At 38.0% G+C, this 18,169-nt stretch overlaps 1 protein-coding gene across 2 annotated transcripts in view; it reads left to right on the plus strand.

Moving 5' to 3' along the window:
* Nucleotides 1-18,169, plus strand: part of Macc1 (MET transcriptional regulator MACC1) — a 78,711-nt gene that overhangs the window by 45,898 nt on the left and 14,644 nt on the right. Inside the window, exons 2-3 of one of the 2 annotated variants that reach the window (XM_006240694.5) lie at nt 13,263-13,385; nt 15,094-17,129. In XM_006240694.5, coding sequence (XP_006240756.1) covers nt 13,271-13,385; nt 15,094-17,129 — 2,151 coding nt within the window. In that variant the 5' untranslated portion in view covers nt 13,263-13,270. Of the gene's footprint in view, nt 1-13,262; nt 13,386-15,093; nt 17,130-18,169 lie in introns of those variants that run through there. The other variant, NM_001191775.1, reaches the window with a different exon arrangement.

The following is an 18,169-nucleotide window of genomic DNA, read 5'->3' on the forward strand; positions in this document are numbered from 1 at the left end:
GAGAGAGAGAGAGAGAGAGAGAGAGAGAGAGAGAGAGAGAGAGACAGACAGGCAGGCAGAGGGAGTGTGTGTGTGAGCGTGTGTGTGTGAGCGTGTGTGTGTGTGTGTGTGTGTGTGTGTGTGTGTGTGTGTGTGTGTGGTTTTTTAGCCTTCTGTAAATTTTTAAGCTCCAAATTTGATTTTCATGCAGAGGAATGGTTGAGAGTCAGTGTTTTATACAATGGTATCCAGAGAGGCCAGGGAGCAAGCAAGAATGGTGTAGAACCTTAGCACTGCTCTCTAGAAACACCCTGAGCAGGCACCAGGTGGTGCTGTGCACAAAACTCTAGCCATCCCTCCAGTAGCCTCTGATGGTGCCTGACTACCAGCTCCACAGAATAGCAAAGGATCTCAGCAGAGAACAATGTTCCTTTGCCTTGAAGTGAAAATTGTATGGACAGATGGATGCTCCCGCTTACAAAAGCTCATAATGGCTTTGGGCTGCTTAGTAACTTCAAGTTTTAAGTTGATTTTATGAAAGAGAAATATTGAGGATGATTATGATGATTGAGTTCTGAGGATTTCCTTTGCATTTGCTTTTCCATTTCTCTTATAAATATATTTAATTTAGTTATAATTTATACACTTGTATATTTTAAAATACATTATGTTTAACTGGGTATACACAAAATTTTGATCTGAGAGTATGTTTCTGTGGCTTCTGGGACTCTGATTAATTTCATACATTAACAATGGAGCAAGAATAGGCTGAAAGCCATTAAATTTTATTGTAAAAGTACTGATAAATTCTAATTATAACAATATTTTAAATTACCCTTTCCAAGGAGATGCAAGAGCTGCAGTCAGATTGAACAATAGATTTAACAATCTACACAGTGTTTCTCCTTATTTCTACTTTCTGGTGTTTTTTCACAGCAGTAGGGATAGGACTCTGAGCCTTTATCATGTCAGTAAGCACTTTACCTCTGAGCTACTGTTCAGGCTCCTACTTTCCAATGCTCTTTAAATACAATGTTTCTAACCTCTTATCATTCTTGTTTAAAACCATCACATTTAAGGCCAGGTATGGTGGTACTTACCTGAAATTCTAAGACTTGGGTGACAGAGGCAGGAGTACTAGGAGTTAAAGGTCATCCTTTTCTACAGGCAAATTTCAGACCTGCCTGGATTGCAGGACTCCTAACACAATTAGAATTGGCACAGATGTGCTAAAAATAAAAAGAAAATCATTTTAAGCAGTGCCTGGGTTTTTTGATTGAAACTTCATAATATTTAATTTTTATTTAAAAATTTTAATTTGCAATTTAAAGTATTTTATCTTTCTTTTCTATATGAGAAAATTGGTGCTGAGGCTAGCAAACTCATTCATTTTTGACTCAAAATTATACCTTTATTTTATTTTATTTTTATTGGATATTTTATGTATTTACATTTAAAATTATACCTTTAATTACAATGGCAATGTTCCTTCTACTTCAGTCATATATATAACCTCTGTTGTCCTAAATCCAGGCCATCTTTTTGGCAGAAATAGTGGCAGCAGACGGTAAACCTGTATGTGAATATGGAGAAGAGATAACATAGAGTTCCAAGACATTACTAATTGGCAAGTGTTTCTGTTTCTCAGTGAAGTAGGGAAGGAGAGAGGGAGGGAGGGAGGACAGATTCTCAAGCCACCTCTGTCAGAAGCCACTGTGGAGCCAACCACTTCTCCAAGTTCTTTCTAACTTTTTCCCCTAAATAATTCAGAGAAGTAGAAGAAAAGAAGATGGATCCTGTAACCTAGCTACTTTAATGTAACATTTCATTTAATCCCTTAGGTAACCTGACAAAACTATGAAATCATTAAAAAAAAAAAACAATAAAAGTAGTGGTCTGTCTTTCCACAGACAATACACGGAGACTGTAACTGTTTATTGTTTCACAAATGTGTATGCAAAGGTCTGAAACTGGAGAATTCTGACTCCAAATCCTTTGTGATTTTTCAAAATGGATTATTTGGGTGTCAAAACAGAACAGCAAAAACATTGCTCACGGACAACCAGGAAGGGCTTGTGATTTACTGGCACGGATGTTTTGAAGCAAATAAGAAAACAAACTCTGACGCAGGTTGAGTTCCTTGGAATTTGAGGGCCTGAAGCTTCATTAGTTACATTGTAAATCTCACTTTGGGTTCAGCCCTTTTGAGTTGATCTGTGTACCTTTAGAAAAATACAACCCAGAATATTTCTCTTGAGTGGCATGTGTTGGGGTGGGGTGCAGTAGAAAGGAGTCATGTCTTAAGACCAACAATTATGTCAACTCAAGCCTTATCTCAGCTAGCCCAGTTCTGGACTAATTCATTCCCAAGAGGTTGTTAGAAATACCGAATACTTAAAGGTAGTCTTGAGCAATAGGGTGTTGGAAGTGTCCTATGTTAATGGTAGCAAACTATTAACAACTTTCCACAGTGGCTAACTCTGCAGCCTATTTCCTAGGATGGTATATAAATATAGAGACACCGTCTGTTCAAGTTTGTGATTGAGTAACTTTTACATTCTCGGAAGAAAGCTGCTCAGGACATATGAATCAGAATTTCTCTATTTAATCTGAAGCCTGTCAACAGAAATTCAGGTGAGAAATGCTGTGCCCTCTGGGGCTCACTAGGTAGGCACATTGCATTTCTTCTCATTTTGGGACTGATTGTGTGCATACCTTGAATTGGAGGCAGAGAGCTGTTTACCCTACAGAACTGGCCCTGGGTAAGATGATGGCATTGGCATGTATCAAGAGAGTTCAGGGAAGTGGTTATGTTGTTGACATAGCTGTGAGGAGCTGTTGTCAGTAGATGATGCTTCTAACTCCTCTTCCTTCCCAATAATGCTGTGCAAAGTGATTTGAAACACATGCTCACTGGAAACCTTGGACATAATAGTGTTTTTCTAATGTAGTCACTTTAACAAGGAAAGTCCCATTTCTAGATCACTGCTGCTAAGTAAACTGGAACCCACAGCACAGAGTTTGAAAATATTTGTACTTTGATCTTTTGACCAACTTTCTGCAAATGTCACCTCTAATTTATCCTTTTACTTGTTTTTATTTTAATATTTTTACCCTAGAATAATATACACTCCTATGTTTAAACTTTGTTATTTGAATATTTGTAAATATTCTCAAAATACTTTTGAGCCAAAGAATTGTGTATGGGCACATGTACATATGCATAGCCATGTAAAATGAACCTACTTGAATGTAGATAAAATTAAAATAACAAATATCCGTGGACAATTATATCCTTAACCTAACGTTATAAGATTACTGTTTTACAATGTACATTTTACCAGTTGTCTGCAACACTATATTGACTACTCATGTACCATGCTCTGAACTTTTAAAATGTGCCATGTTTTATTAATTTGCATTTATTTATTTACTTCAGTAAACCTTTGATATTTCCCCCTTGGTACTTTAAAATATTAAGATGTTGTAAAGCTCATAATGAAAGAGGAGGCAAACCTCAGTGGCTTCCAAACCTGCTGATGTCTGACTCGTTACATAATAAATCTTTTTGCCATGTTTGCTATTCATCTTAAACTCTAAGCCATGATGATATTTGCTGGTATATAACAATAATTTTCTACACTGGTGGAGTTAATGGAAATAAGTAGCATTGTTTCCACAACTCTTTCCTTCTGGTGCAATTCACAGCCAGACAGTAGTCGCTTTACTAGTAAACCTGCTAGTGATCAACTTTAGCCATACACTCATACTTGGCTTCTCTACAACTGCTTTCATTGATAGTAAAACATGTTTTTTTCATTCATAGCAATGCTTCTTCTCCCTTTTCATGGCCACTTGTAAATTCAGCTCTATATCTGGTTCTGAAGGATAAACACTTCCTGGCTTGTGGACCAGGATAATTTCATGGTTGACAATGTTTTAGGAACATATAGAGCCTTGTTATGATCTGAATATCAAATACCTCCCCAAAGGCTCATGTGTTTAATAAAGGTTTGTTTGCCACCTGATGGACTTCCAACACGTGATTGGATCATGAGAGTTCTGTCTTACCCAAGCTGGACTACTAGGGGATGGGAATAGGAAGTAGGTTATCAAGAGAGTATCTTTGAAGACTATATTTTATCTTGGATCTTTCCTCTCTATCTCTGTCTGCTTCCTGGCTACCATGATGTGAGAGCTTCTTACCCCATACCCTTCCACTATGATGCTTCTGCTTATCATAGGCCTAAGAGCAACAAAACCATCTAATCATGGGTTGATGCCTCTAAAATTATGAGCTCAAAATAAGTATTTCCTTAAGTTGTTTTCCATATGTTTGGTCACTTTGATGACCTCTTGTCCAAAATATAATACATCTTCTAGAAGATATTTCTATTAAGCAAAGGGCCTTGTGAAAACGGGGTCTGCTGCAACTGGACAAGAGGTCACATGCCCATGAGCGCTGTTTAAAATTTTTTAGGTATTTCTTTTGCGTATCTGTTCTTGATAATTTACCTTCAGTAATGAAGATTATGGAGCTGTTTCTTGGTTATATCATGAAGCTGGAGGCACAGCTGATTCCAGCCTATTGGTTCTCTGTATCTGACATATGGAAATATGATATTATGTTGCAGAATTTTTATAATTTCCCTGAACTTAAGTTATGCCAATGACGAAAGTTTAATAAAATATAAACAAATGATCAGTGCCGCACCTGGCATAGTGATATTAGCAAGATAATATATTGATGAAATGATTTGAGCTACTAGTGCTAGAGACATCATAGAAATTACTCTCTTTTATTAAACCAATTAACAGCAGCCCTCCCCACATAATCATCTAAAGCGACTGCTGGAATTTGCTGTCAGGCTGTCAGCCTATTAAATGTTTGCTTAGAGTGATCAGAGATAACAAATACTGGAGCTACACCATAGCTGGTGTTGGGGTATATACATATCCACCGGAATGTTCCCTAAGGGTGACATCTTAGAAGGTCACATTTTCATCAGCATACAGACCATTAACATACTAGTGAGTGTCTTCAGTGACAGTGATTCCTTTGTGTGCCTGTCAGGTCCTCTCTACCACTTGTGTTTGCATGGTAATGTAATATTATTTGGACAGGTTTGACTTTTAAAAGTAAAAGAAGTCTATTAGTCCATCAGGTTCTTTCCTGACATTTTAGAGTTTGTTGCTATTTTTAAAAGTGGTAGCTGACATGGACATATTTATATTTTAATACCACATAACACACCATGGAAAGAACTAAATAAAATACAGGTCTTTGGAAATCAACGGGACCTAAGATATTCAGACTATTGAAGATATCTGGAGCCTTCTGGTTCCTATAGTACCGATTTTCACTATAAAAAGACCACATAATTATTTTCACTATGTAAAGACCTCTGTAAACATTTCAAAGAGCTGGGGTTAGTTTAATGCAAGAGCACGTCTAGAATGTTCCATCTCCAGTATCTTCTTTTAAAAGGGGAAGGCCCAATCTGGGTGTCAGCCCCCCACTAACAACTTCCCTCCAACACATATCAAGTTGCTCTGGAACTAGGCGCATCCTCTCCCACTAAGGCCAGACAAGCCGTCCATTTAGAGGCACGGGGTTGAGGTCCACAGGCAGGCAGGCAGGCAAGTAACAGCCCCTGCTCCAGTTGTTGAAGGACCTACGTGAAGACCAAGCTGTTCATCTGCTACATATGTACAGGGGACCTGGGCCCACCTTGTGCTCACTTTGTGGTTGGTGATTCAGTCTTTGGGTGCCCCCTAGTGTCTAGGTTATTTGACTCAGTTGATCTTTCTATGGAGTCCCTGTCATCTTTGGGTCCCTCAATCCCAACTCTTCTGTAAAATTCCCTGAGCTCCATCTAATGTTTGGGTGTGAGTCTCTGCCTCTCTTTCCATTGGCTGCTGGGTGGAGTCTCTCAGAGGACAGTTATGCTAGGCTTCTGTCTGCAAGCATAACAGTATCAATAAAAGTGTCAGGGATCAGTTCTTGCCCTCAATTAGGGGCAGTAATTGGCTGCCCATTCCCTCAGTCTCTGCTCTTTGTCCCTGCACATCTTGTAGACAGGACACACCTTGGGTGGAAGGTTTTGTGGGTGGGTTGCTGTCCTTATCCCTCCACTGGGAGTGCTGACTGGCTACAGCTAGGATTCTCGGTTAGAGTCACCCCCATAGACCCTCTGATGCCTTTCCACATCCCAGGTCTCTGACAAGTCCTAGAAATTGCCAACCCTTGACCACTGATCAATATCTCTTCTCTCTTTTCTGCTCTCCCTACAAATCCTCTCCCTCCCCCACCCCACCCCTGCTCCTCTCTCTGTCCCCTCTTCTTCTACCTAGTTCCCTCCTTCCTTCTACCTCTGATGCCATGTATCCTTGCTCTCTCCAAGTCTTTTTTATCTTGAAGGCTGTTGGATTTTGTACATTTTTTTGGCATCTAATGAGATGATCATGTGGTTTTGTTCTTTCAGTTTGTTTATACAGTAGATTATGTTAATGGATTTTCATATATTGAACCACCCCTGCATACCGGGCTATGAAGTCTACTCGATGGTGGTGAACAATGTTTTTTACGTGTTCTTGGATTCTGTTTGTATTTTATTTAATAATTTTGCATCAGTGTTCATAAAGGAAATTGGTCTGAAATTCTCTTTCTTTGTTTATTGTTTGTGTGGTTTATCTGGCTGACTGGGGCCTCATAGAATGAATTTGGCAGGGTTCTTTCTATTTCTGTTTTGTGGAATAATTTGAGGAGTGTTAGCATTAATTATTCTTTGAAAGTCTGGTAGAATTCTGCACTAAAACTGTCTGTCCCATGGCTTTTTTGGTTGGGAAACGTTTAATGATTGCTTCTCTTTTCTTAGGGGTTATAGGAACTATCCATTTAGTTCACCTCATCTGGATTTAATTTTGGTAATTTGTATCTACCTAGAAAATAATTCATTTCATTTAGATTTTCCAATTTTGTGGATTACAGACTTTTGAAGTAAGAATGATTCTTGGTTTGTGTTTTCTTTATTGCTTCTATTTCTTTTTTCAGGTCTTAAACAGTTTCATTTATATCCTTCACCTGTTTCATTGTATTTTCTTGTAATTCTTTATATTTGTTTGCTTCTTCTTTTAATCCCTCTACCTGTTTGAATGTATTTTTCTGTATTTCCTTAAGAGATTTATTCATGTCTTATTTAATGGCCTCTATCATCTTTATAAGATTGCATTTGAGATCCTCTTCTTGTGCTTCGGTTTCATTAGGCTATCCAGGGATTGTTGTAGCAGGATAGCTGGGCTCTGGTGGCACCATATTGCTCTGGGTCTTATTGATTATGTTCTTATTCTGTCCTTTAGGCTTCTGTTTTTCCCTGGTGTTGGTTGGATAATCCTGGGGGCAGCAGGACTTCTTGGGAAGGTGGCAAGGGCAGTGGGCCAGACAATGGAGGTCAGGGTACTGGATTTTGCTGGCTGTGCCTCAGGCAGGCCCTATTCTGCAAAATGTGTCCCGGTGAGACCCAATTGGGATGACAGGCAGATCTGACTAGGATAGGATTGGTGGAGCAGGGTTCCAAACTGGTTAATCTTGGGGCTCCCTGAAGGTTTCCACTGGGAAACAGGATGTTCTTGGGGTCCCACAAGACAATGGGACAATAGGTCTCAGGGGACTGTGAGCAACTCACCTATGCAGGCTGTGTCACAAGCTGCATGTGCCCAACTGGGATGGCGGGCAGATCCAACTAGGACGAGATGGGTCAGGCAGAGCTCCAAGCTGATCAGTTTTGGTGCCCCCAAAAGTATCCATGGAGAGGCAGGACTCTCTTGGGTTCCTGCAAGACTCTTAAAGACCAAAAGGCAAGCCCAGAGCTAGACAATGGGGCTCCAGGGACCAAGTCCCTCTCACCTCTGCAGGGTGTCCCAGGTGGTAGGAAAGAAATCTTTTAAAGTGCATTGTTTTTCAGGTTTGTTGTTGTTTTTGTTTTTTCATTGTTTACCAAATTGTATACCCCCCTCCCCACTCTTTTCTCCCTCAAAAAGCTCTTGGAATATTTAAGTTGTATATTTGGCCAGTTTACCCAGTTACTTAAGGGCTGATATACTATTAGTAAAATACTTCAAGGACAAAACTTTACTCCTCAGCTTTTTAAGCAAAACATGGAGGCTGGGGTTGAAAAAATTCAGAATAAATAAATGAAAGGCACATCAGAAAGCCTGTGTTCAAAAGAAAGAAAGAAGGAAAGAAAGAAAGAAAGAAAGAAAGAAAGAAAGAAAGAAAGAAAGAAAGGAAGAAAGAAAGAAAGAAAGAGGATAGTGGACAGAGTTTTTGATAGCTGCCCATTCCAGAAAACACAGATTCATGATTCTTTAGACAATATTTGAGGACAAAGCTGCTTTGGATAGCAGCTGCCTTAAGTAAAACAGCAAGAAAACACAAGGTGGTGATAAGTGTGGTTGTGTTGTTTGCCACCATGGATAAACAAGACTTGTTCTGTGAAATGGGCACACTCATCTCTTTGCCACTCCACCTCTCCATATTGTTTGCCATATTCCACCTCTGCCCTTGTCCAAATTCTAATCCAGATTTAGAATCTAGTACTGCCATGAATTTTGTGTACTGAAGGATTTGGATAGGAAGAATTTCAGGAGGTTGTTGGAAGCAGTTTGGAGCCCAGATGGGAAAGCACTGGAGTTTTCCGGTGTGTCTCTCAGCATGAGCCTCCCACAAACATAATATCATCTGATAACTTTTGTCTCAGAATCCTTGCTACAACTCCAGACTTTTTACAGCAGCAACACTTAGGTGAGCCCAGCAGGCTGTATTTGATTAGGCCAGCAGGTGACTCTGCTACAGGGCTTTAAAACAATCAGGTTGAGGGACAGCTGATGACTGGAATAACTGTATTGAAGAGTGAATTTATAAAGAACTATAAGTACAAACCCTGTGCCTGTGTTCCCAAGATGCTATAACCTGTCATCAAGGGGCTTGCTCTGGCCTTCCTGAAGTGTCATCATGGTGCTTCCATAACAATATTAATTGTCCAAAGTCCTGTGAGTGCTCTCCCTGTGAGTAAGGGTTTCTTTTTTATTTCAGTGGGTTAGATTTTTTAACTTGGAAGGTTATTCATGTCAAAGGAATCTTGGAACATAAATTGTTCTGTGTTGTTCTTTCCCTCAAAAAAGAAATGAAAGAGCTCAGGAAGATGGCTAAATTGGCTTTTCATTTAAAATGCACTTTATCTCTCTGAAAAATGCTTTTCCACAGAAAGACCTGTTTTTCTTTGTTAATTAGCGTTTGTTATCTCTTTCTAGAGGACTTGAGCTCTGTCAGACTGTGGTGTGCTAAGGACTTTTAACTTTGGACATCATACTTGGTAAAATCCAACCACGGAATTTTTAAAGGGCTGCCAGGAAACTTGAGGACCAAAGAAATTTGCATATTGCATAATTCAATTTTTAACTCAATTTTTCAATGTAATTTCCCCGATCAGAGAAAAAGTTATTTTTGCCAGTGTCTTAAAAAAAATGCCAATCCTTCTTTGTTTTGTGCTCTTCTTTTCTTCCCCCTTTCTTTTTCAATTTTCTCTTTCTGAAGCCAGAAAAGGCTTTTAGTTTCTTTTTAAAGATTTTTTTTTCTGTCAGTGAGTGATATCTTTTTTTGGTACCTCACTGTGACTTGTAACTAACTCACTGTGTAGTTCAGGCTGGCCTTGACCTCACAGCAATCCCACTGCCTCAACACTCCAAGACCTGGAATTAAAGACATGAATCACTATTTCTGGAAAAACAACACCACCCAAAAACACTTCTTTTGAAAAGAAGTCATAACTTTAAAGGATTATGCTGAATAGGACGGTCAACTTGAAGGAGTTATAGTCAGCACATTAGACGGAAGAAGAAGAAAGACTATGGCTGAAATGTTGGCAGGAATGTTGGCCAGCTTTTGGAGGCAACATTGGGAACTTTAAGACAGAGAAGGAATTTTGTGTAACCAGGTATATGTGCTGGCTGTAACATTAGAAAGTCTTTCTATGGCATTCTCACTTCCTTTTCAAGTTAGTCATGTCCTATTACTTGGGCTTGAAAAAGTTTTCTTTTATATGTATGTATGGGTGTCTTGCCCGCATCTGTCTTTGCACCAACCATGTGCTCTATACAGTAGAGTCCAGAACGCTGTGTTGGATGCGCTGGTGCTAAAGTGGGAAACCATTACAAGGGAATGGAACCTGTGTCTTCTGGAAGAGCAGCAACTGTTTTAAATATAACCGTCTCTCCAGCCTCTTGAGGCTTATTTCCACTGAAAATCAGAGTTTTACACATTTTCAGTGCTGTTAAGGAGCAAAGAGAAATCTATATGTAACACGAACTGAATCTCACTCAGGAAATGAGAACCCTAAACATAATGTTTACACTTTTAACTGTAATTCATCTGTGTTAACTGTGGAAGAATACTCTGTTACATTAAAATACCATAATTTATTTCTCTATTTATATGGTAAAAGATACTTTGTTTAAATTTAGTTTGTATTCACATAATTAATGAACATTATGTATAATGTCCTTTTAAAATTATTTTTTATTTTTGAGATTACTATATAATAACATTTCTCTCTTCCTTTTCCTCCCTTCAAGCTCTCATATATATCCCTCCTTGCTCATTTTCAAATTCATGGTGTCTGTTTTTCATTAATTGTTTTTACCTATATATGCATATACATATATATTTAAAGTATAACAATATATCATTCTAAGTCTGTATAATGCTACTGCATGCATATTTTCAGGGTTGAACATTTGATACTGGATAACCATAACCAGTTGGAGTGCTCCTCCTGGGCAAGACTTCTTCAGACCTCAGCACTCTTTAGTTACCTACAGAGCTTTAGAAAAGCAACTGAGTAAAATTGGAATCCCTGGGTACCAGGCTGTGAATGTTCTCACAAATTTTGCCAGATGGATTTCCAAGTGGTTGTGATTTATATTCTAGAGTATATACAATTTCCCTTTTTGTTAGGTTATCTGTTTAGGATACCATATTGGTGAGATTTCACAGGTAAAGCTTTCCTGTCATATACAAAAGACACTATCTCAAAGCATATTTCCTGGTCTTCTGGCTCTACAATCTTCACCCTGAAATGTTTCCTGAGCCTCTGGTGTAGGAGTTATGCTGTAGATATAGCTATTGGAGAGTGGGTACCCAGAGTCAGTTGTTCTCTGTAATTATCTCTTTGTGCTGCAGAAAGAAGCATCTTTGAGGAAGGGTAAGAGCTATACCTATCTGTGGGTGCAAGGCTGAGTATTTAGAATGCAGTTAGAAATTATACCTGTTCAGGAAAGTGGCAGCAATCACGTCTCCTCAGTTGGCTAGGTTTACAGTGTCTGCCGTGAATTCCCTTCTGTTAAGCAGGCCTCAAGTCCAGTGGAATGACTGTTGGTTACTTTTAGTGCCACTATTGCACCTTTTGGAATATCTATACTACTTCTAGTGATTGCTGTGTTACATAGGTGTTCTTCTTGGAAAGACAGTTGATTGCTTTTTTTCCCCTTGGCATCTTGCACAGCTCCTTGCAGCACTCAGAGACCTAATACTTAGGGAGGAGGCTTCCAGGTCAATTTTTCCTCTCTCCGAAGTGTCTGATGTCTTTACAATAGGATCTTACCTTCTATTTCTTGGAGGCAGCCAAGGGCAACAGCAGTAGTTTATATTGTGTCTTTGGTCTCATCTGACCAGCAACTTAAAAGAAGGTTTTCCATGCTTATCACTGGGATTTCGCTAGCTAGTTTATGGCTTTGAGTGGCATAACTTCATTTAAACCAAGTACATATATAATTTACATACAAAATTTTAAGTAAACATAAAATAATATGATTCCCTATGGTCTTTTCAAACAGCTTTAGTATTATTTATCCCTCCATCCTCTGTATTCCCGTCCCTCTCCCCAGGTCAGGTATTTCCCCCACAACTTCTGTCTTTTGCCCATTTCCTACCACAGCATCTGTGGTGCATACCTTTAATCCCAGTGATTGAAAGGTAGAGGTAGGTGGATCTCTTTGAGTACAAGGCCATTCTTGTTTACATTCTTTATTTAGTTTAGTGAGTTTTAGTTCAGATAGGGTTACACTGGGAAACACTGATGAGGTGGAGGGGGTTTTAATGTTTTTTGACATGAACAACCAACAATTCATGACTTCTACATTGCTCTTCATGGCTGCCTCAGTCAGGTGGATATGAAGATATCATAGGTGTGCAATTCCTTTTGGGGTCTCAATTCTGCATCCTTGGTTTATTTCTGTTCTGATTTCACATTGTATTAATTAGGACACATTTATAATAAATGCTGTTAGTTGGTAGGCAGTGAGCATTATCGTGGTCCTCTTTTGGTTTATTGTTAACATTCTTCTTAAGTCTTTGAGGAGACAAAAACTTGTTTTAAAATGGCATGCTTCAAAAACAGCATATTGTGTATGATAGCTGTTAGAACTAAGCGGTGAGTCCCAAACAAATCACACTGTGCAGCAGGTCTCACATGGGAGGTTTATTGGGAGGAGGAAATAGAGGCAGCCTTTGGGAGAGGAAGGAGAGAAGGGGGGCTCAGGGAGAACAAAACTTTTACTGGGCCCGTGGTGCATGAGCAAAGGGGCATGCAACAGGGGTTGTGGCACATGTGCAAAGAAAGGGACAGACACAGGAGAACCGCTGTTGCCTCTTGGGCTGCTAAAGATGTGTCTTGTTGCTGGATCCCTTGAGAGATGTTTGTAAAGATGCCTAATTTTCATGAAATCGCTTCTAGCTGTCCATGGATGTGCCTGATTGCCAACATTAGCTATAACAATTTTGATTTTTCAACTAAAAATAAAATGGAAAAGTTACATATATATATATATATATATATATACACACACACGTATATATATGTAAATTTTCTTGGGATTGCATTGGTGTATAGAAGAATTTGAAAGAAAAATTCATATTTTATATATAATTTTCTAGTAGTCAGATATACTTTATGAAAGTGTCAAAATACTATTCTATGTCTTATTTTTGGCACATTCACTGATTATTTTACACTGACTCACAAATGAATGCTTTACCAGGGTAAATTCTTTGTGATTATTAAAGAAACTGCTAACACACATTTGAGGATATCTACCAGAATAAGAGACATATGTAGATATTATTACATGAAGTTTTCTGTTTAAATATGAACAAGCATTTTTAGATGTTTCCTCTGCCAACTTGCTTATATGTACTTACAATAAATATGCCTCTATTTGCTTTGTAGGTGGCAAAATGCTAATCAGTGAAAGAGCCTATTATTGGCCACAAGGAATTGGTCGAAGTAGATCTGAAGGGAATTTGATTGACATGGAAGCCTCGAAACTCTCAAAACATCACAATATTACAGGTACAGGAATTTGTAATATGACAATGTTTCTCTGTAAATAAATCAAATAATTTCTGTTATGTATGGAATGTTTGCCTCTATAAAGTACAATGGAAGATTTGCAAAATTATCAAGTACAAGTTCTATCACAGAATAGAATATCATTAAAAATAAATTTCTTCTTAAGAAAATACATTAATAGGGGCTAGAGAGATGCCTCACTGGGTATGATTGCCACGTAAGCAAGAGGACAAGGATTCGTTTTTCCAGTATGCATTAAAAGCCATGCATGGGTATGTATTTGAAATCCCAGCACTAGGGATCAGAGACTGACAGATACCTGAAGCTTACTGCCCAGCAACTATAACTAATCAGTGAACTCCAGCTTCAATGCTATCTCGAAATGAGGTGAAGTGTCATAGAGGAATATGTTGACTTCTGGCCTCCATATGTAGATATAATTGTGTGCACACCCCCTGTACATTCACATATACAACACACACACACACAAACACACATACACAAATAAAGAAAGCACACTCACAGATTAAAACAGATATCAAAAAGAGACACAAATTGACAAATGAATAGTATATCCTGCAAATATTGTAAACTTGGGAGGCTGGTGATGAAGATAAATAGGGACGGAGAAGCCTAATCTTCGTGGAGCAAAATCTAATTGACCTGATATTAAAAGAGAAAAAAATGAGTTTTGAGAGAGTTGGGGATTTGTAGTAATAAGGAAAATACTATTTCCGTTTTCCAAACCCTTTTCATAAGTAGCATAACTCATTTAGGTCAAGATAAAAGTTCTACAAATAGTAGGAAAAATGTAACAATTTTCTGAAACTTTTTTTTTCTAGAGAACTTCAGATAACTCAATTGTCTATGATGTTTTTCATTGCCCCTAAAGCAATATCAAATGTACAAAGTCCTCAAGTTTGTGACTAGTACTTTTATGAAAGAGTCAAACAAATTCTACTCTAAACATGAAATGATCCTGATGCTACAGGATGCATTAGGAATGTTTTCTGTGTTATTCTATCCCTTTCCAAGGATAACATCCCATTCTTTACCAATTACCATCTCTCAAAAGTCCAGTAAATTACTTCAGGCAATAAATTCATGGGAAATCTGTTTTCTCAGCATGTCTTCTATACACATACAAAATATATTGTTAAATCTATCAATACAATGTGACCAGAAAATGAATAAATAATGATGATAGCTCAGAAGACTATTTTCAAAACTATTTCAATTGTGTATGGACATGTTTGACATTTCTTAGATATCATTTGAAAAGAAACACATCAATTTAGTATATAATGTGATTAACAGCTCAATGTTTAGGAAAACTTGATATTGCCTGTTTTTTCAGGAGTTTACTTTGGGTAAATGAAACATAAGATAATAAGGTATAATTTTATGCTAGCATAACTAAATGTATTAAATGCATTATTAATGTATTGTTATATGTAACTATCAACATTTATTTACTTTATATTTTATGATACCTTAAGATAAAATTAATATACCTCTACTCAAAATGACTCTATATAAAATGCCCCTTTCCTCATTATAAAAAAATGCTATGATTTATTCCTGAGCTTGTAGTAGACATCAGCCCAAAGTAAGTTTTGAGTTTTTAAGGTATGAAGAAATTAATCATAGTTGTATCTTAGACTCTTACTTCATTTTATCTTTGTTTTGGTTTTGTTTAAATAACAAGCGTGGCAAGGGCGAGGCTTGCCTTACAACTGGCCAGATGCTTCTACTCTCCATGGTGATAGAGATGCCAAAGCTACAAATCCATTCTGGAGTGAACTGTCTGCCTCAAACCCATTTCTGGAGGACATCACGCAGCTAAGAAATAACAAAAAGAAAGATAACATGTCTATATTGAAGGAAGATCCTTTCCTTTTTTTAAGACAAATAGAAATAGGAAATTCTTTTGATTCCTCTGGTGATGAACTAGATGTGGATCAGGGGCTTAGGTCATCTTCCTCAAGGACGTCAGGAAGGTCTAAGAGTGTTTCAGAGCTCCTGGATGCCTTAGGTGGTACAACACACACTCACCACAGTATACAAAGCTCTGATCAGATCCTAGTACAAGACTTAGAATGGCTTCAAAACGACCGGGAGGCATATAAAATGGCTTGGCTAAGTCAACGTCAGCTGGCTCGCTCTTGCTTAGATCTGAATACAATTAATCAGAGTCCTGGGTGGGCTCAAACACAAACTGCAGAGACCATTGCAGTTTGTACATTAAATCACCAAGGAGGGTCAGTTCAGTTACCTGACTCAGACATCACTGTTCATGTACCTCAAGGACACGTAGCTATCGGAGAATTCCAGGAGGTATCTCTGAGAGCATTCCTGGATCCTCCACCAAAGCTGAACCATGATCTCTCCTGTACTATAAGCCCTCTCTTGGAAATCAGGTTAAGCAACCTGAATACCATGGAAGCTATTTTGTTGGAGATGAAAACTGGAACAGAAGTGAAAACAGATCCTCTGAGCCAAGTCATGACAAAAATAGTGTGTTTACACAGCCTGGACAGAGAAGGCCCTTTCCAAGAGCTAAACAACTGCTATGTCTACAAAGATACCATCCAAGCTAAGCTTCTTGATCTGAGCCACGTAATGTATATAGTCATAGCTGCACAAGCTACGATCATTCAGCCACCAGCTGCTACTATTTGGGATTATCTCCACAAAACCACCTCCATTGGAATTTATGGACCAAAACATCTCCATCCAAGCTTTACTGCTGTTTTCACTGTTTGTGGACACAACTATGTGCCAGGAAAGTTTACAGTCTCCGACATTAGGAAGGGTGGAAAAAACACATCTCCAGTCGTATTTCACCTCTGGGGGAAGCATTCGTTTTCACTTGACAAGCCACAAGATTTAATTATTTCAGCTTTTTCATGTGATCCTGACGTAAAGGAAGAGGGAGAAAGAAAAGTAATTGCTCAAGGGCAATTGGAAGCAGGTGCGGTAGTCCATCAACAAGTTTTCTTTTCTTCAGTTGGCCACAGAGAGATGCACTTGTTTGTTTTCCGGGTTCAGGTAAAGGCCCCCAGCGGAAAACCAGTCACACAGTTCTTTGTCACTTCACCTGATCCAGCCCCAAATCTAAAAAGTTTCTCATATCTGCCAGACATTTTCCAGAAGAAGAGAGAAGATAGGAGAGCGTCTTTATTGTCATCAGGACTTGTTAAGTATCCCACATTCCAAAATAAAAACTTGAACTTTACCAGTTATGGGGTCACACTGAAGACAGTACTGAGGCAAAGTAAGATTGACTATTTACTTGAGTATTTAAAGGGGGACACAATTGCCCTCCTTGGCGAAGGTACGGTAAGGGCCATCGGACAGTCCAAAGTGAAAGAATGGTACGTAGGAGTCCTCCGAGGTAAGATCGGACTTGTGCATTGCAAAAATGTCAAGGTGATTTCCAAAGAACAAGTGATGTCTATGTCTGATGGCATTTTGACAACCAAGAATCTTCTGGAACAAATTGCCTTGCCATTTAAAAATCTGACTTACGTATACTCCGTTGTATTGACTTTGGTGTCAGAAAAAGTTGATGACTGGCAAGTTTTAGCTAATGTCCTGGGTTACTCAAATCTGGCACAGGAAGATTTTGATAGAATTCAAGCTGACAAGGAACCAGAAAGGGTTTCTTACATTGTCAAGAAGTTAAAGGAAGATTGCCATGAAGATAAAAATACCAGGAAGTTTCTTTATGAACTGATTGTGGTGAGTATTGGTTGATCATAAGAATTCATTTTAGAGAATTTGATAAACTTGAAGATATTTATAACAAAAATGAGAGGTGAAATGAACAACTAGAGGTCTCAAATACATTAAAGCTATTGGACAGCAAATAGGGAACTTTTCCTGCAAGGTCTTAGCTTTAGATTCATGATCTAAGAGTTAATTGTGATCTTTTTTCTCAGAAAATTGGTCTGTAAGGATAATCTAAAGATCACGTTTGAGTTGGGCCTTTTCTTTTGAACTCAAGAAATTATTTCTTCTTTTATGAAATATTTGGATGGACCTTCATATATCACAGGAGCTCCATAACATGAAAGTAAAGAAGAAAAAAAACCAAAACTACCCAGACTTACCTGAGACTAATTTTTGAGTGTTCATTTTCTTTGAACACATAAACATTAACTATTTATTAGTTTAATGTTCTTTTATATGTATTACTTCATGACTCCAGTAATGATTCCGCTAATACTTTATTTAATGTTCTAATAGAATTCTCAAGGGTAAACTCTTTCCAGAATGTATTGAGCCCAATTAAAAACCTCATGGAGAGTTATAAAAAAACATTGGTTTTAAAACAGAAATTCAAAGTTATAGTAATAAAATATCAAAATGATATTTCCAAAGAACATTAAAGCAAGGCTGTATGCATGCAGCCAATAATTTCTAAATGCTAAATGCTAATACATTCTTCAAATAGTGTGTTGTATATGTGTTTGGTGGTGCTTAAATGCTTTGTAAGTACATGTTAGTTTCTGGTTTGAATATCATAACTATCAAAACAGTGCTCATAAGTACAAAAATGGGCAGTTGGCAGAGACATGTAAAAAAGTAAATTCTAATAAATCAGAAAACAGCAGATGAAAAATAGTGGATGAATTCAATGTGTGACATTAATAATAATTTTCATGTTAAAGAAATATACAAACAACCAAGAGTAGAGTTTTACCGTCTAGTTGGCTAGTAGACAGTTTTATTATAGTATGCTGTGTTCTTAGTGACTATGGGCCAAGTGACTGAATACT

The sequence above is a fragment of the Rattus norvegicus genome, chromosome 6 (genome assembly GCF_036323735.1).
Source record: "Rattus norvegicus strain BN/NHsdMcwi chromosome 6, GRCr8, whole genome shotgun sequence".
Taxonomy (NCBI): Eukaryota; Metazoa; Chordata; class Mammalia; order Rodentia; family Muridae; genus Rattus; species Rattus norvegicus.